This window comes from Natrix helvetica (assembly GCF_964273705.1).
Source record: "Natrix helvetica genome assembly, chromosome: 2".
Classification (NCBI taxonomy): Eukaryota; Metazoa; Chordata; class Lepidosauria; order Squamata; family Natricidae; genus Natrix; species Natrix helvetica.
This window is the reverse complement of record NC_138552.1, coordinates 212,024,007-212,047,854: the sequence shown is the minus strand read 5'-3', so window position 1 is coordinate 212,047,854 and position 23,848 is coordinate 212,024,007. Positions and strand designations below refer to the sequence as shown.

At 40.9% G+C, this 23,848-nt stretch overlaps 1 protein-coding gene across 5 annotated transcripts in view; it reads left to right on the top strand.

Moving 5' to 3' along the window:
• Nucleotides 1–23,848, top strand: part of AGPAT4 (1-acylglycerol-3-phosphate O-acyltransferase 4) — a 67,437-nt gene that overhangs the window by 42,324 nt on the left and 1,265 nt on the right. For 4 of the 5 annotated variants that reach the window (XM_081943372.1, XM_081943370.1, XM_081943371.1 and 1 more), the window contains 5 exons: nt 2,201–2,362; nt 7,950–8,103; nt 8,858–8,960; nt 9,448–9,523; nt 9,915–10,113. In XM_081943372.1, coding sequence (XP_081799498.1) covers nt 2,201–2,362; nt 7,950–8,103; nt 8,858–8,960; nt 9,448–9,523; nt 9,915–10,113 — 694 coding nt within the window. Of the gene's footprint in view, nt 1–2,200; nt 2,363–7,949; nt 8,104–8,857; nt 8,961–9,447; nt 9,524–9,914; nt 10,114–14,754; nt 14,879–23,848 lie in introns of those variants that run through there. The other variant, XM_081943374.1, reaches the window with a different exon arrangement.

Genomic DNA, 23,848 nt, shown 5'->3' with positions numbered 1-23,848 from the left:
AGGGACACAGTGGCTCAGTGGCTAAGACGCTGAGCTTGTCGATCAGAAAGATCGGTAGTTTGGCAGTTTGAATCTCTAGCGTCATGTAACAGAGTGAGCTCCCGTTACTTGTCCCAGATTCTGCCAACCTAGCAGTTCGAAAGCACGTAAAAATGCAAGTAGAAAAATAGGAACCACCTTTGGTGGGAAGGTAACAGCGTTCCATGCGCCTTCAGCATTTAGTCATGCTGGCCACATGACCACGGAGACGTCTTTAGGCAGCACTGGCTCTTCGGCTTTGAAACGGTGATGAGCACCACCCCCTAGAGTCAGGAATGAACCTTTACCTTTAAGAGTATTTTGTAGGGTATAAGGTTAAAAAGCATTATAAAGGTTGACATACTACAATGAAGTTGCTCCCTTTCATTTAGGTAATAAAATGTTTACTTTTCCATAGCTGAAAAATTGTGTTTGCTCTTACTTTTGAATGCCATTTGACAGATAAGTATAAAGCTTTCTAATAACAAAATAGAAACCAAATGCCCAGAATGAAAATAGAACAAAGAGTACCTTGAATCACAATTTGGAGTTCTACAATAAAGACACTGTTTTCTACTGAACAGCAGTTGGTACAATGTTGACATGGTATTCTGCTGCTGAATAAAAGATCTTAGATCAGCATGATGCAAGCTACTGCAAGGATAATGCTTAATTGTCCTGATAACTTCAGCCTACCTTAAACTTGTTTTTAACATCAATCTGGAAAGCTGATCACCTTTAGTGATAGTCTTGATGCAAAGAAGTTCTCAAATTTTGTACACGGTTCTCTAATGCAATTTCCCCCCCTAAACATAGTCTTGACCCTACTGAAGCTCAAGTCAATACATTTTTAAAAACTTTCACGTCCTTTATTTGGAAATCATTATGTTCACGTTAGGCCTTTTTAAGTTCATTCATAATGTATATAATATATGTTTTATATTATATAAAATATCTATATAATAGTTTCCCCCTTACTTCTCTATGAAGGGACAGCATTTGCCTTATGAAATAGGCCATGTAAAAGTTGAATTGAGAGTAAATTTGCTAAAAGTAGTAAGAATTAATTGCTGGAATATTAGATTCATAAAAAGGGGAATATTAACTATGCAATGAAACATGAAATTTCAGAAGGTGATAAAGCAACATTTGTGCTAGAACTTGTACTAAAACAGTGGAGGTATTAAATTGGTTGATTTTGTGTTAAGTTGTTTGTAACTCATTCTTAAAAGTTGATGAAAAGACAGAAGTAAACATTAATGAGTATACAGTATGTTAATGCTTCTTATTCCTTCCTCCATCTGGTTCGATTCTAGTTTTCTTTATGATTCTTCCACCACACCAATACCAGGCAACCAAAGGAAAACTTTTCAGTATGGCTGCCATGTAAAGAAATAACTCAGGAACTGGAATTTTCATTGATCACCCGGTAGATTTTGCTGTCTTGAAAAAGTCATATGCTACTAGGCTACTTACAGGATTATAAGTAGTACCATATTTTTCGCCCTATAAGACACACTTTTTTACTCCAAAAAAGAGGGTGAAAATCTGGGTGCGTCTTATACGCCGAATGTAGCCACCTGGGTCATCTAAAAATGGGGCAGGCATAAAATTGTTCTTAAACTGCTGTTAACTTTATACAGTTGATATAAAATATTTTACTACAGTATTTGGTTAAGAATCTTTTTTTTCTAGATTTTCCTCCTTTAAAATTGGGTGCGTCTTATATTCCGGAGCGTCTTATAGGGCGAAAAATACGGTATATACGCTGTTTCCCTGAAAATAAGACCTCCCCAGATAATAAGCTCAGTCGGGCTTTTGATTGCCTGCATTAAAATAAGCCCTCCCTGAAAATATTGCAACACAGCAGCAGCCATGAGGTGACCATGCTCATTGCCTCCTGCACCTCAAAAATAATAATAAGACCTCCCCCAAAATAAGGCCAAGTGCTTATTTGGGGGGGGGGGGGTCAAAAGAAAATAAGACCCTGTTTTATTTTTGGGGAAACATGGTAGGTATATGTATATGCTTTTAAGTAGCGTACATTCTTATATGTTATTTTCCAAAGCCATTGGGAGCCAGTTGTACTTCATCCAATTGCAACCCTTCTTGTCATAGCATACCAATATCTATCCAAATAATTTGGGTTTGTTACTCAGCCTCTTTTCTGTATGTTTTATAGAGTTCCAAAGTCTTTGCCAAGAAAGAACTTTCCTACCTGCCGATCATTGGCTGGATGTGGTACTTCCTAGAGATGGTGTTCTGCAAGCGAAAATGGGAGGAGGATCGGGAAACTGTCATGCGCAGCCTGCTCAATCTCCGAGATTATCCTGAACTCTTCTGGGTATGAAACATTCCTGTCAAGCATCACAATTGCATTTTTAGAAAGCCTGGCAGGCATAAGGCTAAAATACTCTCTGAACCTGAATAAAATAAAATATGTTCTATTAATGTTACAAATTAAGAAAAGGAGATGAGATAGTCATTTCATTTTCATTTTTCCATTAAGAGAGAGTGCAGGTGGAGTCAAAAGTGGAATAATTACTTATTCATTCACTGAAAAATGAGAATGGAGGAAATTGGGCCTGACTATTAGGAAGTCGTAGGCATAAGGGGGAGAGGCAAAAACCTGCATAGGCTGGAAACAAACACTCAAAACAATACATGTGGATTCATGATTTATTTCTAATTTGGGCTCATGATTTATTTCTGTTGACATTCTGGAAGATTGGCTTGATGTTATTTTAGTACTGCTCTTTCAAACTGATATTGGCCTATGTAGGTTTTATTGTGCATGCCTCGACATATCTATTCAAAAACCTGGTTAAATCCAGGGCAGCTTGTGTATTTTGTAAAAATTTATATGGTTGCATTTTTATACTGTTTGTCAGGTGAAAGGGGTCCCCCCTCCCCATGGAATACAGGTAGTCCTTAAATCACAACAGTTCATTTAGTGACTGCTTAGTGATGTTACAACAAAATGGAAAAAATGACTTACGACCACTTTTCACTGTTATGACCTTTGCATCATCCCTATGGTCATTTGATCCCTATGGTCATTTGGTCATCAAGATTCATATTTATGACAGTTACAGTATCTCAGGGTCATGTGATCACCTTTTGTGCAAAATAAATGGGGAAGCCTGATTTACTTAACAACTGTGTTACTAATTCAACAACTGCAGCAATTCACTTAACAACAGTGACAATAAATGTTGTAAAGCAGAGCAAAACTCACTTAACAAATGTCTCACTTAATTACAGAAATTTGGGGGTCAATTGTGATAGTAAGTCGAGAATATCTGTAGAGATTTAGATTGCTACTTGAAAAGCACTTATAGGCAGTCCTCAGCTTATAACCACAATTGAGCTCAAAATTTATGTTGCTAAATGCATCAGTTGTTAAATGAGTTTTGCTTCATTTTATGACCTTATTTGCCACAATTGTTAAGTGAAACACTGCAGTTGTTAAGTTACTAACACAGTTGTGAAGTGAATGTGGCTTCTCCATTGACTTTGTTGATCAGAAAGTCACAAAAAATTGATCATATGACCCTGGGATACTGCAACTGCCACAAATGGGAGTCAGTTACAAAGTATCTAATCATGGGATCATGGGGTTCTACAATGGTTATAGGTGCGAAAAACGGTTAGAACTCACTTTTTTCAATGTCATTGTAACTTCGAACAATCACTTAAATGAACTGTTTTAAGTGGAAGACTACTTGTACTGCCAGTGGTGGGTTCCGGATTCCCTTGCAACTGGTACGGTGCAACGGGGCTGGGCATCCACCGCATGCATGTGCACAGCACATGTGCAGCGCATGCATGCGTACTTACCACGCGTGATGCTCCACAACAGTTCTGCGATGCTCCAGCTGCTCGGCGGAGCGTCGCACAGGCACTTTACTCTCTGTGCGCGTAAGCTCCGATTGGCTCAAATACAGGTAAGGAGGGCAGGCGGGTGGGCCCTCCAGAGCACCGTACCGAAACGGTACCTGGTGCTCCCAGCAGGCACCGGTACACCCGTACCAGGGCGTACCAGTCGTATCCCACCATTGTGTACTGCCCACTCTTAAGGTGTTTGGCTGGAATGATGATTTGATTTAAAGTGACAATAAAAAGTAAAGGTAAATGTTTCCCTGTCCAGCTGGCCAAGGCTACCATACAAATGTAGGTAGATTCAAGATACAACAGCTCAAAGTTACAATGTCACCGAAAAAGGTGATTTATGACCATTTTTCACACTTACAACCATTGTAGGATCCCCGTGGTCACGTGATTTACATTTGGATGCTTGACAACAGGTTCATATTTATGATGCTTGCAATGTCCCGGAGTCATGTGATCCCATTTTGTGACCTTCTGACAAGCGAAAAGATTGACTGCTGGTCTAACCTAGAGTGCAATACGGACTGGATTCAGTCTGTTATTAAACTTGCATTGGCTGTTAAACCTGCATTTGGCTTTTACACATTAGATACTGCATGGAGGATCTGGGTGGGAACTTGTGTTCTTTAGAGTATACAGTCTCATTTTCTAAGATAGAGAGTTGCCACTTTTCCATTCATCAATTCAGTTTGATGAATCCACGCTTGAAGATGGCAGGTGAGATCCTGCCGAAACGTTGCAAAGACAATCTCAACCTTACACGGGAAAAGACCCGAATACAACAAAACCAGCATACCTACACCCGTGAAAATCTACATGTGTATGTGTATGTATGTATGTATGTATGTATGTATCTGTGTATATATATATATCCAAACATGGACATTATATAGCTCCCAAACCACATCCAGCCCTTTGAATGTCCCCCCGTCCAGCCTGCATGAATTACTTTTATTTTGAAGGCGACTGCTGTTTTATTTTCAATTTATGTATGTACATGCTTGTATACCAACACACCTGCACAGCCCTTTTGGTTCAGCCCTCCACAACAGTCCCAGTTTCTAATGTGACCCCCTGGGAAAATCAATTACCCACCCTTGCTCTGCACATTTTATCCCTCTAATTCAGCCCTTCCTATATTGGCATCCAATGAAGGTTGAATAGGGCCACCATGATTCAAACGAGGAGCCCCCACATTTATTTATTTATTAATAATTTCATATGTCTCCCATCTCACTGATAAGGCGACTCTTATAATAATAATAATAATAATAATAATAATAATAATAATAATAATAATAATAATAATAATAATAATAATAATAATAATAATAATTTGGATTTATTAGCCGCTCCCTTTCCAAGTAGGACTCGGGGCGGCGTACAATGGAGCATAAAACATAGAAGATATATAACAGCACATAAACGTACATAAATACAAAACACACATACACGCATACACGGAGGAGGTAACAAATTTCATCATTTAGACAGTTAAAAATCAGCATTAAAATACCCCAATTGTAAAAACCCAATATGCAATTAAGAATTAATATTTAAAGACAATTTAAAAAACAGTTAGGAGGAATAAGAGAAATTACGATTGAGCCAGGCCAGATAATTGAAAGAGGTGGGTCTTCAGCTGTACACGGAAGGAGCGGAGATCGGAAGTAATCCTGATGTCACGGGGGAGGTCATTCCACAGGGCTGGGCCCATCACAGAGAAGGCTCTGCTCCTGGGTGTCGCCCCCCGGCACTGTTTGGCGGACGGCACCCGGAGAAGTCCCTCTCTGTGTGAGCGAATTGGTCGTAGGGATGTGTGGGGCAGGATGCGATCCTGCATATAACTAGGCCCTGTGCCATGAAGCGCTTTAAAGATCATAATCAAAACCTTGAAACGCACTCGGTAGACCACAGGAAGCCAGTGCAGCTCGCGCAGGAGAGGTGTTACAGGGGAGTATCTAGTCCTCCCCATAATCACCCGCGCGGCCGCGTTCTGGACCAACTGTAGTCTCCGAGTGCATCTCAAGGGAAGCCCCATGTAGAGAGCATTGCAGTAATCCAGGCGAGACGTCACTAGCGCATGGGTGACTGTGCGTAGGGCATCCCGGTCCAATAAGGGGCGCAATTGGCGCATCAGGCGAACCTGATGGAACGCCCCCCTTGCCACGGCTGTTACATGATCATCCATGGACAGCCGGGCATCCAGGAGGACGCCCAAATTGCGCACCTGTTCCATGGGGGCTAGTTGGACGCCCCCGATGGCCAGAGATGGAAGCACCTGGTTGAACCGGGAGGCCGGAAGCCACAGACACTCCGTCTTGGAAGGGTTGAGTTTTAGTCGGTTGCCATCCATCCAGACCCGTACGGCCTCCAGACACCGGGACATCATTTCGACGGCCTCATTGGGGTGGTTCGGGGTGGAAATGTATAGCTGAGTATCATCAGCATACAGATGATATCCCACCCCAAAACCACGGATGATCTCGCCCAGCGGTTTCATATATGTGTTGAACAGGAGAGGCGAGAGCACCGATCCCTGTGGCACTCCACATGTGAGTGGCCTCCGGGTCGAACTCTGCTCCCCTGCCAACACACGTTGCGTCCGATCAGAGAGGTAGGAGCCAAACCACCGTAAAACGGTGCCCCTGACTCCTAGCCCCTCTAGCCGGTGCAACAGGATACCATGGTCGATGGTATCGAACGCCGCCGAGAGATCTAATAGGACCAGGATAGAGGAACAACCCCTATCTCTGGCCCTCCAGAGATCATCAACCAATGCGACCAAGGCCGTCTCCGTGCTGTGCCCGGGTCGGAAGCCGGACTGGCGCGGGTCTAGATAATCATTTTCCTCCAGGTGACGTGGGAACTGCTGTACCACCACACTCTCTACCACCTTCGCTAAAAAAGGAAGGTTGGAGACTGGACGATAATTGACTAGGTCCGTTGGGTCCAGGGAAGGCTTCTTGAGCAGGGGCCTCACCACCGCCTCTTTCAAGGCGGCCGGTAGAGACCCCTCACCCAGCGAGGCGTTCACCAGGCCAAGGAGCCAGTCGCGCGTAACCTCCCAGGATGCCAGTACAAGCCAGGAGGGACACGGGTCCAATAAACATGTGGTGGGTCGCAGACGTCCACGCAACCTGTCCAAATCCTCGATGGCAACCGAGTCAAACTCCTCCCAAAGCGGTCCCTCAAGACTCGCCACGGGCGTCTCTACTGAACCACTGAAAGGGGCCCATCCCATCCGGATTTGAGCGACTTTGTCCTGTAGATATTTCCCAAACTCCTCTGCTCTGCCCTGTAGTGGGGCTCCCCGTGGTCTCTCAAACAAGAGAGAGCGGGTCACCCGAAACAGGGCGGCAGGGCGGTTATCTGCAGACGCAATACTTCCCCTCCAAATGTAAAATGTAATTTGATCTTCAGAATGCAACCAATATTGCTCTCAACCATCATTCAGGAGAATATACTTAGCTATTTCTGCTACAATGCTGCGTTCTGTGACTGCTGCTGAATCAGATAGGAGAGTCTAAATAGGAATTGATAAATGTTTCTGGTGAAATGCTCCTTAATGCATAACTTTAACCTGTTGCAACTACTCGTGCTCAAAATAGTGCTGATAGCAATATAGTCTTTGTATTTTTAAAATAGCTCAAACAGGAAAAGGCTGTGTTCTTTGTACAAGAGAGAAAGCAGCTACTGGTACTCAAAAAAAGAACATTGTGATGCTAAAACTGTATGTTAATTGTTTTTGCAAAAAGGCCTTACCAGCTAAAATCTGTAGTAAAAAATGAATGACCTTGCAGATTTCTCTTCCTAAATTGACGACCTTCTGGGTCAATATGTTTTGGTTCTAAGAAAAATGTGTGTATTTGAGATTTATCGCAGTGTTGTGATTAATGTATATATTAATGTATAGAAGTGGTCTTTTGTTTTCCTCTGTGCCCCATGCATTGGCATGCAGTATTCCATAAAGAAATGTACTTCTTCCTCCCACACCCCCAATATATCTCTTCAGTTTCCTTTCTTCTTCTTCTCTTCAGTTTTTGATTCACTGTGAAGGGACAAGATTTACTGAGCAAAAACATGAAATCAGCATGCAGGTGGCTGAAGCTAAAGGCTTGCCAAAGCTCAAACATCACCTCCTCCCGCGAACCAAAGGATTTGCAATCACCGTCCAATGTTTGAGAAATGTAGGTAAGGAATAAGATAACCAACACATCTAAGACATCATTTTAATTGGTAATATATCTGTTTGCAATCAGATGTACGTTTTAGTTAAACCGGCATTTGGAAATGAAGCAAGCTGACATCAACTTTTGATTGCGATGTTCTGAAATAGTTCTGTTGAGGGATGATGATATCTAAACAATATCTTCCTTTAAGTCTTTCTTCAAGTCTCACTAATCTTATTTAGATGCTAATATCTTGATTTAATTGAGGTATGAGATTTAGCCACATATAGCTCCAATCCCTTAATTCCTTCCTTTGCAGCAGGAGAAAATAAGCTATGTCAGTGCTTCTTAACAATTATAATTTGCTGCTTTGTTCATTTAATAAGATGTGATTAGCAACTTTGGGATCCACTAGCATTTAAAAGCTTGGTTTGAAAACCCTCTTCTGCTAAAGTAGACTCCCATAAAGTGCACCAGGGATGGTTGGGTTGACATTTGAACCAGTCTATTAAAACAACATAAAGTTGTCTTTTTATGGCTGGGTTAGACTTTGAACTTCTGTTCTATTTTCTTGGAACACAACAAAATCTGGCTATGTCTTCACAGCCTTTTTGTAACCTTGTTTGTATTTGGTACTAAACTATAACAATTATTTTTCCTCTTAACTGCCAAAGCTCCTCATTTTGATAACCTGAGCTTACATGGTGTTCACAGGATTGTGATATGTTTTGATACCTCTGAGAGCCATCACCATGTTTTTATGTTCCCTATTCTAGTTTCAGCTGTATATGATACTACACTGAACTTCAGAAATAATGAAAATCCAACACTGCTTGGAATTTTACATGGGAAGAAATACCATGCAGATTTTTACGTAAGGCAAGTGCTTTTTTCTTAATGTCTTTAAAAGGCATAGTGTAATAGCAATCCAAAAGGAACTCTGGTGAAAATGCCTCCAAGGCATTTTGAATTGAGTTCTAAAATTCTTTATAATAATAGAGCCTATTATTATATCTTTATATTAGGAGAGCCAGTTTGGTATAGTGATGAAGGCATCAGGCTAGAAACTGGGAGATTCTGAGTTCTAGTCCTCTTAGCCCTAGGAAAAAAACCATGGCAAGCCACTTCTGAAAAACCTTGCAAAGAAAACTGCAGGGACTAATCCAAGCAGTCTGTAAGAATTGGACACGATTGAATAGAAGAAGAAGAAGAAAAAAGCTTTATATTGAAACACTAATAACTTGTATTTTTTTACACCCAAATCTTGTTGCTTACATGCCACCATAAATTAAAGTAAGCAGGGTGGTTATATGGTTTGTTTTTAATTCTTCTGTCCATCCTGTGCTATCTTCTTCAATATTTCTAGGCGGATTCCATTAGAGGAGATTCCGGAAGGCTACCAGGAGTGTTCGGACTGGCTTTACAAACTCTATCAAGAAAAGGTTGGTTTATTATTTAACCATTCTAGTGATGAGTAAGACTTGAGATGCCCCTCCACAACAATCCCAGTCTCTCATGTGGCCCCTTGGGAAAATTAATTGCTTACCCCTGCTCTCGCTGTTCAGTTGTTACAAATTTCCATTCCTGAAATCTGAAAGTGATTGCTTAATTTTCTTAAAGAGAAGAACTGATTGACTCTGTAGATTTTGTAGATAATACAATGGCAATTTGGTGGGTGGAGGAAAAATGTATTCAATAACATCAGGCTTATGTCTTCTATGGTACCCTCTCTAGAGGAACAGAAGCACCAGAAATAGGGAGAGAAATCACACTTCCTTCTTGCGGTGATGAATTTAGCAGGTAACCAGCTCTTTCCCATATTGTTCTGACTAGGATGTCTTCCAAGAAGAATACTACAGGACAGGAAGCTATCCAGGGATCCCCGTTGTGCTTCCTCGGCGGCTACGGCCTCTCTTGAATGGGCTTTTCTGGGCCTTGTTGCTACTCTACCCTTTATTCAAGCTGCTCATCAACATGATTAGCAGTGGCTCATACCTGACACTTGCCACTGTAGCCTCTGTCTTGGTTGCAGGTGAGTTGTTTCCAGCCCCAAGGCTGCATCTATGAGAAAGGCCCTCTTTACAACCCTACCAAAACCTCTGCCCTCAGCATCTAAGGTGGGTAGATGAATTTGAGTGGGAGGAGCAAGGTTGGGGTTTGGTAACCTCAATTTAACTCTGAAGCCAGAGGAGAATTTGGTGATCTAAAATTTCACTGGGCTGTTGTCCTACACATTATTTGGTTTTTTAGAAGTTTACATAACTGCGTTGGAACTGCACTAGGAAATAATGAATAAAAAAGGCAGAAAAAATGTTTAAAGCTAGCAGATTTTCAAATGTGTGGCTTATTGTTTCTCAGAACCATCTAACTTTTCTCTTTCTGACATTTTCTTTCTTTCTTAAAAATACCCTTATGGCGCCTCAAGGCACCTGGATTTTCCTCCCTGGGATGAATGGAATAGCGGACAGTGGGAGATCCACTGCTTCTGGAGCTGGGGAGCCTGGATTGATGTGGCCTTTGGGGATGAGGGGGGATCATGTCTCCCTATGCCTATTATGTATGGTGCCAGACAGGGAGCAGGTTGCATTTGGAGTCTGTAGGTCCATTGCCTTATTCCAGTTTCATGTTCCTGTACTCTGAATGTGTGGATGCCCCTGGGGTGTGTGTGATGAGATACTGACTGGAAACAACAAAGTGAGAAGGAGGAGCTCCAGTGGCTTAATGGTCAGAAAAGGAAACTTAGGAAGAGCCCACCCTACTTCCCCAGTTGCTTAGGTGGCAGCGTGAATATATAGTGTACATCTTTAGACTTACAAGATGCTGTTAATGTAGCCTTACAGTACAATAGAATTAGTTCATCTAATTATGTTTCCTGTCTGATTTACCAGGGAGGGCTAACATCAATCTTGCAAGTCTGGGGGTGCAAACTTCCCACTGCCAATTTAACTCTTTGATCAATGCTCTGCTGAGTCACTCATGTCTTAATCAACTGTTACTGTAATGTGTTCTACAAGGGGCTGCCCATGAAAAGTGTCCAGAAGCTTCAGCTGGAACAAAATGCAATGGTAAAAGCAGTTGTATTTACCTCTACAAGACCACATTGGTCTTGTAGCTGAGCTGCATTGGTTGCCAGATTGTTTCTGGGTCCAATTCAAGATTCTGATTTTGAGCTTGAAAGCCACTCATGGTATGGGGCTGGGTTGCTTGAGGGGTCTTGTCTCCAAAATTTAATCTGCCTGACCCATCATCTGGCAGAAGACACCTGCTTCAGATCCCTTCTGTAATGAAACTACATATGGTAAATCCCAGAAGAAGTGCCTTCTCTGCCATGGCCCCTACCTTAAGGAACAGTTTTCCCTCAAAATTAATTAGCTTCATCTTTTTGACATTCCTGAAGGACCTCAACACTTGGTTATATTACGAGGCCTATGGCTCACAAGTGAACCTGAGATATGCTTGGATGGTTCCATTGTTAAGATGGCCATTTTTATTCTCTCTCTGCATAGGGGGTTGTATATTTGTTTTTTATGCTCTTTGTTTCTTAATATAGTTTTTTTCCACATCTGTGGGCTTTTAAATCTGTTTTTATATGATTGTTGTGCATTGTCCAGAGTTGCTTCTGATGAGATGGGCAACTATAAAGATTTGATTGATTGGAGATGGATGGATGGATGAATTATGCTTAAGAACTGATCTTGCTCAACATTCTACTTTTATTTTGTAGCCAAATTGTTATAAACTGAAAGTGCATCATTGTCTAGCAAGAGTATATGTTGTTTTATTATTGTTCTCATGAAATTCTGGATGGAGCATGAATGATAATAGATGGGCAATTGGTTCTGATAATGCTTGTTTCCCATTAAGTAACACCTATGTTTCCAAGCAACGTTGAATAAGAAATGGTAGGACTATATGAGTAGAAAAGCAGCAAGTGTATGAGGGCAAGTTCCCATTTACAAATTATCTGGAATGTGGTCTTGAAATCCTCCACTTTGTGTTCTCTTTATTGTCTTTCCCACTAGAGCAGTTTCTAAACAGCTATTACGAGAATTTTGGGAATTGAGATCCACACATCTTTAAAGTTATTAAGACTGAGAAACCTATAGCTTATATGTTTCTCACAGCCTCTTCATCTAAAGCAGGAGAACTATCATTATGGAAAGCAAAATCCTTAGATAAGACCTACCTATTACTTCATTACTTGTTGCTGAGCTTAATGATCAAATGTGCACTTTAGGAAACTCTACAAAGAACTAAGTTAGGAATAGATGAGGACAGCCCAAAACTGCAGCAAAATAGATTGTTTCTTCTTTTATTATGTGTGGAATTCCTTGTTGATCACCAGAGCTATGCATGAATTTTGGATAATGCTACTAATTAAAGCAAACACGTCTATTCAGGCTCAGATTGTCAAAGCCTGAAATAAAGAATTGGCTGCTTTAATTAGTAGGGATTCTGTGCTTCTATCAGGTCCCCAGCACTTCTTCCAAATATTGATTAAGGCATTTAAAGAAGGAATAAGGTAAAGATAAAGGTTCCCCTCGCACATATGTGCTAGTCGTTCACAACTCTAGGGTGCATAGGGGGCAGTGCTCATCTCTGTTTCAAAGCCGAAGAGCCAGCGCTGTCTGAAGACATCTCCAGGGTCATGTGGCCGGCATGACTATACGCCGAAGGCTCACGGAACTCTGCTACCTTCTCACCAAAGGTGGTTCCTATTTTTCTACTTGCCTTTTTGCATGCTTTTGAACTGCTAGATTGGCAGAAGCTGGGACAAATAGCGGGAGCTCACTCTGTTAGGCGGCACTAGGGATTCGAACCACCGAACTGCTGACCTTTTTGATCGACAAGCTCAGCATCTTAGCCACTGAGCCACCAGGTCCCTTTAACTTGAATACTATATGCCAAATATTAGACATAGTTTATTTTTTGTATCAGTTATAGAATTGAATGAGTAATTGGAGTGGATGGAAGAAAACTGAAGCAGAGCCTTCAGAATCATGCTGTAGTTTTCCTGGTGTCATTGGTTTACAGTTCTTCCTTTGGGCCCCTTTCAGGGCTTCTAGGATGCATATTCTCTCTCTTCCTCTCACTTTGTATAGCCATTTTTTTCTAAGTCTGTTTTATTTCTGTTGCATGACAATATTTTAATAATGAATATCTTTGGTTTGTCTCTCATAAAGTCAACTATTGCAAATATCCAGGTAATGTAATGTGATTTGGCACTAACCTGACAGTACAGATCAGTGGTGGGCTCCAGATCCCGGTGCAACCAGGCTGGGCGTCCACCACATGAACACACGCAGCGCGCGCATGAGCACTTACCTCCTGCGACGCTCCGTGATCTCCCAGCTGCTCGGCGGAGCGTTGCACAGGCACCGTACGCTCTATGCACGGAAGCCCTGAACAGCTCAAATGCCAATAAGGAGCACGGGCGGGGGGGTGGGCCTCCAAAGCACCATACCGGAACGGTACCCAGTGCTCCCGGCAGGCACCGGTACACATGTACCGGGGTGTACCGGGCGTATCCCACCACTGGTACAGATAATCCTCGACTTCCAACACTTCATTTAGTGACCGTTCAAAGTTACAATGGCACTGAAAAAAGTAACTTATGACTATTTTTCACAGTCACAACCTTTGAAGCATTCCCATGATCACATGATCAAAATTTAGTTGCTTGGCAACTGATTCATATTTATGATGGTTGCAGTGTCACGGGATCATGTGATCCCCTTTTGCAACCTTTTGGCAAGCAAAGTCAATGGGGAAGCCAGTTTCACTTAACAACCAGGTTACTGACTAAAGTGATTCAGTTAACAACTGTGGCAAGGAAGGTCGTAAAATGGGGCAAAACTCACTTATGAGCGGTCTCACTTAATCACAGAAAATTTGGGCTCAATTGTGATCATAAGTCAAGCTGTATTTTCTATAGCCCAAATTTTATTTTTCTACATTAAGAGGCAGAAGGGGGCATTGCAATAATTTGGGGCTGTCAGAGAAAAAAGATATAAGGCTTGTCCTCGCTATAGCTTATATAATCTGGTCCCTACAAACTCTACTGTGATTTCTGTCCATAGTTTTGCACCTGATCTAAAGACTGAAATGACTGCATCAAAGTAACCTACATTCTGCACTAGTTTTATACATTGACCAATTTATGCCTATGTATTTAGGATGCAGGAGATAGTGTTTTTTGTCTTATTATTTTTTCCATTGGTTTATTTGATCAAGGTTAAAATAGATAATTGTTATCTCTGGTAACCCTAAATGGACTTCTGCTGACCAGGACTGAACAAAGTGGCATAAAGAAATTTATTTATAGATAAGAGAAGGAACACGGGAAGAAAGTAGTTTGTTATATTTAAGAGAAGTTGATAAGATGATAAATTATTAAAACTGTTTATACTTGTGATGATAGGAAAATCATTTCTTTATATATTTTCTTTTTCTTTACTATATTATTTATCTTTTCTGCGCTTTCTATATATTTTTTTTACTCTTTAAAGGTGTATTAGTTTATATATATATTAATAACGTTTCTGTCTAGCCCCATCAGCCTAACATGCTTTTTAAGAATAAGGGGAACAAGTATCAGATCCTTCATTTCTGCAAAATACTTATCACTATGTTCATATGTGGAGTGTAGAATAAATATGTTTTCTCCCTACAGGCAGTTCCTGAATATTGAACCGGGTATTCAACATTTAAGGTGTTTGGACTAAGAAATGGCAAAGACTGATGTGAGATAGTACAGAGGAATACTTGCATTAAGGCAGGGCTTATTTACATACAACTAATTTATAACCTGGTGTTGTCCGGGTATTTATTTAAAGGGGGAAAATGTCCGGACCAAACATAATTTCTAATGTTGGATTTTCTCCCTTACCAAAGGGAGCCCCCTTGTGGAGTACTGTGAAGCCATTACCATGGCAACTCCACTGTGCTGACAGTAGATGCTATTTTATGGCAGTACGGTAGAAGCCATTTTAAGGCACAACATATTGTATCTTAACAGAACACACACCCCGCGGGGTGTTGGGGTGTCTTACCCCACAGTATTTTTTCTTTTTTCTTTTTTTTCAAAAAGTTTTATTGGTTTTTTAAAACATTTATAAGGAAAAGGGTAAGTGGAATGGTTACAAATTTTGGCAGTTGCAAGTGTGGCAGACGCCCCCTCCCTCCAAACTCATAGGATACATCTAAATATAAAACATTAATACATAATCATAAAAAATCAGCATATTAATTCTAGAAAAAATAGTTTCCAATCAGTTTATATAGTTATGATATAAAGTCTAGATATAATTTCATTATTACTTTCGGTCTGTTTATAACATTGTGGTTTTCTTATTCATTTTTGTGATCTGAGCTTTCTTGGTGTTGCCCCTTCACCCCCCGCTGGCAGAGCTCCGGCCCCTCCCGTGTCCTGTGTGACCATTGTGGTGTCTTCTGTTTTTTCTAGGTTCGCTTTATTTTTTTCCATAAAGGCCTGTGCCTCTATGGGTGTATTGATTCTGATTCTTGTCTCCTCCCAGAATATCAGCATACCTTCAGGCATCAACCATCTAAACCACACCCCCTTCTGGTATAGTTTATTCGCCAATTGCGAATAGTTTTTCCTTTTCTCCCTAATTTTTTGGGGGATCTGCTTCAGGATGGTTATCTCCCTGTCATGATATGTCAATGTTTGCCCCCTTTGTACACCCAGAATTTCATCTCTTGTGCTTTTCCTAAGGAATTTAATATGAACCTCCCTGGGTACATTGTGTGTTCTGGCATATGCTGAATTCACTCTATAGACCAGATCTATCTCCCATTCCATCTGCTGTTTATCTTTGTGTATGTATTCAGCTAAAATATTAGTCATAATGTCCCTTATATTTTCCCCATCTGCTTCTATTACATTTTGAAATCTAAGATAAAAGGACATTCTCTCAAACTCTGTTTTCATTTGTTGGATATCAAGTTCTTTGTTTCCCTTCTGTAAAGCCTCTACCCCCCCCCTCGCCTCCGCCACCCCACCCTCCACAAGGTCCAGTCTCTGTGAGTTCTTATAAATTTGGACTTGATTCTCTTTAATTTCTTCCTTCATTTCTTTTAATTGTTTCTTAATTTCTTCCTGGCCCTGTATGAGTTGCTGGAGCATTTGTTGCAAATCCATCTCTGTACTCTTAGGTTGCATCAGTTCTGTAATCTTTGACTGTGTGGCAGGACTGGATGTTGCAGATGTCGGTGCAGAAGTAGCAAAGCCAGGTTTTCCAGGGGGTGGTCTTTTTGGAGACATGGTTTATAAAACAAAGAGATCAGTCAGTGTAGAGACTGGGCAGCTGGAGAAGTAGAGCAGGCAGATGAGTCCAGAAGGCAGAGGATCCAAACAGGTGGGAGTTTCTTTAGTCAATCTAGCAATAGATGAAAGTTTTTTCTCCAAAGAGTTCAGGAAATAACAATCCACAAGAGATTCCTCTGGGTGACACGGAGACAAAGACCGGAAGCCTGAATTTTAAAGGTGGAGTCAGGTTTCACAGTTCATGAAGACAACGGAAGTGTGCCATCTTGCCCTGCCAGCTTTGGGCTCAGAGGCATAGGAAAAATTTTAAAAGTTCAGAAAATTCTCAGGTCATCAATAAGTTCTGGAACTAAGTCCCATGAAAAACACTTTTACTGGGGTGAGGCATCATTAGTTGGCTCTCCCCCCTCCTCCTTCCCCTGGGGGCGAGAGCAGAATTTTTACAAGCCGCTTGTCCAAGGGGGGGGGGAAATCCCCCTCCCCTCTAGCCGCTCCTCCAAGAATAAATCCGAAAGATTAACTTTTAAAATTACTGAAAAGTCCATTAGCTCAAAAGTAAGGGGATGAAGAGAGGAAGCATCTCACCGCACCGCCGCTGCTTCCTTCAGTTTTACGTTCTCCGATCAGCATGGGGCGAGACGCAGGCGCGCCCTCCAAAACTGCTCCCCGGTGCCTGGAGCAAAGCGGAGAAGCCGCCGCCGGTGCCAGAGCCTTCCGCGAGCCGCTCCTTCGGCAGGGCGCCTCTCCGGGGCGTCCTGTGCCCCCCCCGAAGACGGGGGAAGCCCACCGAAGAGCGGGAGCGGGCAAAGTTCTTGCCCGTCGCCGTAGCCGCCGGAACCGGAAGTCCCCCACAGTATTTTTTCAAGTTTGATTGAAATTGCTCAAGGAGTTTCAGAGTTATGCTGAAACACACACACACAAACACAGAGCTATATGTGTGTGTGTGTGTGTGTGTCCTAATTGTATTGTGGGTATGTTAGTCAACTCCGATTAGCCAACTCAGTTGCTACAAGCATATGCCACAATTCTAAAGATTGTGTACTCATCCTACTACATAACTAGGGTCTTGACCCACATGTTGAAGGCAAAGAATTTGGAGGATACTTTTATCGAAACAGGTACACTTTTAGTCAGCTTCATACTGACTAAATGAAATGAATCAGCATTTGTATATGGAAATAACAGAAACGAAGTTTTGGACCATATTTGCTCCATGACACAGAGGCGTTGTGATTATTATTGTATCTCTCCAAAGGTTTACATCCTGTCCTGCTCTTTGCCCCCTTCCATTAAGAGATGGAACAGAAATTCTTACATTTTTGATGCAACGTTGCATCAGCAGCGAAAGTTTGGTTGCTTCCTGAACTATCTGTCAGAAAGAGCTTTGCTCTTTTTGAAGAAGGAAATCATAATGTTGGTTTTGAATATTGAATGGTAAGAGGAACTTAAAATGTTATGAAATGTTTCCAACATAAACATTTAACAGACAAGAGAATGAGCTGATCTTAAAAAAATAAATGCAGAAAATAATGAGAGATCAAAACTGCATGACAACTACTGTATGGCTAATGTAATGGGAGAGGCTGCACCCCACCAATTTTTGTGATGGAAAAGATATTAAGAATATTATTCATTTTGTAATCATCCAGGCTAAACTTTAATATTGATTTTCTAAAACAGAGAACTCAATTTTTAAAAGGAAAATTGTTGTTGGTTACAGTGAAACATCACAACAATTCTGACATTGGTTGCATGCATGCTGCATATTTTTTGCATGCAGTTTATTTGAAACCATTATAAAAATGTTGAGTTTTTAAACTTTCAAGCAAATGTGGATTTTAATCACTGAATCTTTGCACATAGCACAAATATCACAATAAATATAAAAGCTATTTTATATGAACCAGCCGGGTCTGCTGCAAAATAAACACAGAAATGTCACCGGCACACTTTAAACAAATACTTTAATTTCAATAGAAATTATTACTGTTTGGAGAGCTGGAAATATCTAGTTACTTACTCATATCATACTATGAAGAAATGTGTATAATGATAGTAAATCTGGTTACCATAATCTAGCATTGTCAAACACATTTGTTACAAAATTCTTATTTAATTTAAAGAAGCTCTGAAAAATATTTTTCTCATCTTAAACACTACCCCAGGTTAATTGATTTTGAGATTACATTTCTAATGTTCCTAATGTCCAGATAATGTTTATTATCTGGAATGGTTAAAATACAAATAGTTTATCATAACATAGGGAGCTGAGGTGGCGCAGTGGTTAGAGTGCAGCCCTGCAGCTGACTGCTAGCTGCAATTTGGCAGTTCAAATCTCACCAGCTCAAGGTTGACTCGGCCTTCCATCTCTCAGAGGTGGGTAAAATGAGGGTCCAGATTGTTGGGGAATATGCTGACTCTGTAAACTGCTTAGAGAGGGCTGTAAAAGCACTATGAAGCGGTATAGAAGTCTAAGTGCTATTGCTATTGCTATAACATGACAGAAACAATTAAAACTGATAATAGCAAACATCACCAGCCGTCTTGTCCTCAAAATGGAGACATTATTTGCTAAACTAAATGAGTATAAGACAACTTTAACCATGCTGAATAGGAGTGTTTTAATATAAATTATTATATAATTAATACTGAAATACATTCTACAGATAATTGAGAAACCTGTTGAATGTTATCACTGTCAGTTACTAACCAATAGAATGTCAGATGAATCTTGGAACTAATTTCATGATAGAAGTAATTTTAAGAAATGAACTTATATGTAGTATTATTTCAACTCTGCAACCCAAATTATTTTCTGAAAACTATTAAGATGACCACTTAGATATAATTGTTAGCATAATGTGAAAGGAGCTATTATAACAATGTTTGAAACAGAGGTGCAAAATACTATTACACTCTTCCTCGTTCAATATAAGGAAACCATCTTTAATATACATGCATCCCAAAGTAGCATTGAAGTCCAGATGTTGAATTACAGCATGGTAGATGGTTAAAATTTAATTTGAGATTTAAATCTCATCTGGTTCTTCCGGGGGAGTAATTTGCATAAACTATTTCAATCCCAGAGATTCAGTTTTGAAAAAGCAACTTGCTTTGGGTAGCCAGGAGTTGAATAATGATGGACTTTACTTCATTATGGTCTTTAAGTAGTACTTTATTGTTACAGTGGGATATGCAACATGCTGCCCTAATGAGACATTTGGTAAAGAGGGATTTGGTTTGAGCATATACTTTATATAAAGGACATTTGAGGTTACATCGATTTAAATAAACTCCTGCATAGACAAGTGTTATCTTCTCTTTTTAGCTAATTTGTATCACTCCACTTTATTCTATCTAGCAGAATAGTGGCCATTTGAGAGATCCGGTGTGGTGGTGTGGTTAAGATGTTGACTTAGATTAGGACAAGGATATCTAGATTCGACTTTCCTCAGACATAGCAGTTCAACAAATCAACCTCTTCCTCTTGTACAATCCTACCTCTCTCATCCTGTAAAGAATGAATAGAATGCCTGTCCAGTTGACATCCTGGACAGGATATAAATCTTAACACATTTCCATGGCTTCTGTGACCGAAAAGTGTTTTGGTTTCTTAGGGCCTTCTTTGCTATTGTGTCAATAGATTTTCAATTTGAGCTCTTCTAGATGATGTGCTAGGTTCAAAAAGTAGATGAGGGAAGTTATAAAAGTTGCTTTTTGTACATTAATAGAAGTTATTCCTCTCTTCAGCCACAAAGGCATTATGAGGAATTTAACCACATTGGTGAGAAGCAGTGGTGGGTTTCGGGCGGTACGGACTAGTACAGATGGACCAGTAGTAGCCAGGAGCAGCGGCCACTGTACCGATACGGTGGCTCGTTTGGCCCACCTACCCGCCCGCGTTCCATAGCTGTTTATAATGTGAACGGCCTGCGCAACCTCCATCGAGCGCAGCTGGGTGTCTGCTGGAGTGCTGCACAATTGCGGTAAACATGGAATGTTTCACAAGAATTTACAAGAAACCATCCAGCAGAGGGAGAACTTCGTCAATTAGAAGAGTTAGGATAATTGATTCTTCATTTGATTCTTCATTTGTGTCAGAAGCACCGTCAAATTGTAGACGTATAATGTTCAACGTTGAGCATATAAAATAAGCATAAAATAGGTCATAGAAATATAGTACATATAAAAGTATGTGAAATAAATAGAATTAAAACTAAATGACACTCGCCCACTATCGGGCCACATCAACAGCCTTTTCTCTCACCAGCATGAAGTTTTCCTCTGTACATGTTGAAGTATGCACTGTAGCATATATGAAGGGGATTCTGCACATTCACCCAAGGTATCCTCTATAGGGAAGCCCCATATATAATTGATTGATGACATCTCTGAATGATGAGTGCTAGTGGCTGCTATCACAATCTCAAGTATATTTGTTTCCTCTGATGTTTATTTTCCATAGTTTTCATTTTCCAGGTAACTGCCAGTATATTAGCCTTATTTAGCTGCTGTTCAAAAATATAGAATTCTGAGCTTGGTTGTTTTCTAGCAGACGTTTCATTGCCCACACTAGGTAATATCATCAGTAATGAATGAAACATCTGCCAAAAAAAACCAGCTCAAAGAGCAGTAAAGACCCCTTCTTTCAATCCTGAGCTACAGATATTCTCCTTTATTAATACAGAATTTGTCTAGTTCAATTTCACCTGTACATGAAATTGGCTAATTATTAGAAGCATTATCACAACATTGTACAGAATTTGGTCATATATTTAAGACATTTTGAGATGAGTTCTTTACCATGCACACCTGTCTCTCACACATAGTTCTCTAAACTATTCCTGTCCCTCTTCGTTATCTATTTGCAGCAAGAATTAAAATGGGTTCTGGATTAGTAACATAACTGAATAGAAAGTACAAATAGGGCTTGCTTATTCACAATACTTGGGACTGGAAACTTGTTACTGAGTGTCCTGGTCTCTAAGCAAAATAATCTTGTGACTTACAGTCTCTCTCCCACCATTAAGCAATCACCGTGGACAGTGAGCAAGACATTACATCTCAATTAATGGCTTGTGATTTCACTTCTATGTTCTCCCTTAATTCTGCTTGTTGGAAGACAGTTGTGAAGCTCACACATGACAATTATGTGACAGCAGGATGTTGTGATTGTTGTAAATGTGTGTGAGGATTGCAAAGGATCCAAATGACAATCACATGACAGGATGTTGGAGTGACTGTAAATGGAAGGAGTGATCACAAAGCAGGTTTTTCCTCAATCTCTGTAACTTGAAATGGCTGTTAAGCAAGGCAGTCAGTAAATGAGGACCAGTCCCATACCCTTTAAAAATGAGGTATAGTGTCTTATACTAGAGTATGGATTCTTTTCAATAATTTCTGCAACAGTCAGCTCAACACAATGTCCTTTATATAAGTGCATGAGCTTACAGTTTCAATTGAACGGTGCATCCGTTCCTGCGCATGTGTTTCCTTTCTCTTTCTCTCTCTCTTTCTTTCTTTCTCCTCCTTTCTAGGCCTCTGCTAGGAGTCTAATGGTTAAGAACCTTGAAGGCGGCTAGACGCCAGTAAGTGAAATTGTTTGAGCTGACCCCGGACTGAGTCCATCACTCAGGTCCATTAGAGAAACAGAGATGGGATGAGATGTTGTGAAAACTGAACTTACAGTACTACTTTCTCTCTCTTGGTTATTACTGAGGTTCCAGTTAAACAGAAAACAGTAATACACCATAGCTGTATTTTCCACAACTAAGTTGACTTGAAAACGTAAATTATGTGTAAAAGTGGAGGAGACATTACATTTTTATGTTAACCTGAAACTGCATGGACTACCGCTACCACAAAGTACCTTTTCCATTTAGGACATGGCTTAATGGCCAGTAATAATCACAGAAAGCTATTGTCATATACAAGGTCCATTTGGAAAGAAATGAAGCAGCAGTCAAGTTCTGCAAACAAAATGTTGTCCAGCTCAGTAAGCCATATATAGCATATAACCGTGATGGCAAACCTATGGCACGCGTGCCACAAGTGGCACGCGGAGCCATTTATCAGGGCACGCGAGGCGCTGCCCTGTCAGCTGGGTTCACCTTTTGACTTCCGGGTTGCTCGGAGGGTGGTTTTAAGCGCTCCGAAGGCTTAAGGGAAGCTTCAGGACAGTCCCTGAAGCCTCCGGAGGGCCTCTGGGGGGTCGGGGGAGGCTCTTTTCGCCCTCCCCAGGCTCCTATAAAGCCCCTGGAGCCTAGGGAGGGCAAAAAAACATGTAAAAATGGGGGGTCACGCATTGTGCGCGCATGCGCACTGGGGGGGGTCGCACGTTGCATTATGGGTGCGGCACGCCCGCACTCGACCCCCCTGCGCTCCCCCCACTTGTGGCACGCGAGCCAAAAAAGGTTCGCCATCACTGGCATATAATATGCAAAAGGAGTTATGTCACATGTGGAATTACACTAGTTTGTGCTTTGAGTTCTTAGTTTTATGACCAATGTAGCTTTAACTTTGCTCATTCATAACTATTTTGATATAATGGGAATCATTAGATATCTTATTTGTCAAATTCTTGGATTTCCCTAGCTGGAGCTGCAGAGTGTCTTCACGAAATGATGTATTTGGTGGTTGGTTAATCTGCTTTGGAAGTGTGGTTATATGATTGTTTAATAGCCTGTTGCAAAACTGTTAAGCTCCAATGAATCAGTCTTTCTAATATCACAAAGAATTTTCGTTACATAGTCCATACTATTCGGTAGCAAGTGAATATATATTTGGGGTGGAGGAATGATGACAGCATTTGTGCTCTCTGCAACTAATATTTTATTGTATTGATTTATTACTATTGATGTCAGCCTGTGTTTCGCTATTTGCTTTCGGCTGCCATTGAAATGGGGAGGGGGAGCTGGTATTTGGGAGCGGAAGTTTTAGTACAGGAGAGATTGTAAAAAGAGAGTTTTGGTCTCACCGTCTACTGCGCATGCTGGAAATTAGTGCTTGGTGTCGGTCAAGGCCAACTGTCCTGCATACCAACCTGATGATGCTCTTTGAAGATGGAACTCACATGACACCTAAGGGATTTGCAGATTGGACACTGGGATGAGGGTTACCAGGGGGAGGGGGTTGGTCACATTGATATGTATGATTTCGCGCGCTTTTGCCTCAGATCTTGCTTTGCTTAGCTGCTATCTTTTCATAACCAGTAAAAGTACTCTTAATTCTGCAAAATGGAGTTAAGTGGTTTCTTTCTTGGTTGCTGAGGGAGTAACAAATGTACCAAATCTTCCCCTCCCAAATACCTGCCCCCTCTCCTCGTTTCAATGGCAGCCGAAAACAAATAGCGAAGCAGAGGCTGACACCCTTTGATGTTCAGGAGACTTTTGAATGGCACATATAGCATTTTAATGCCCCAAAACTAGCCAGTTGTAAGATGACCAGGCTGACCCCAAGGCCTGGGTCAAGTACCGTC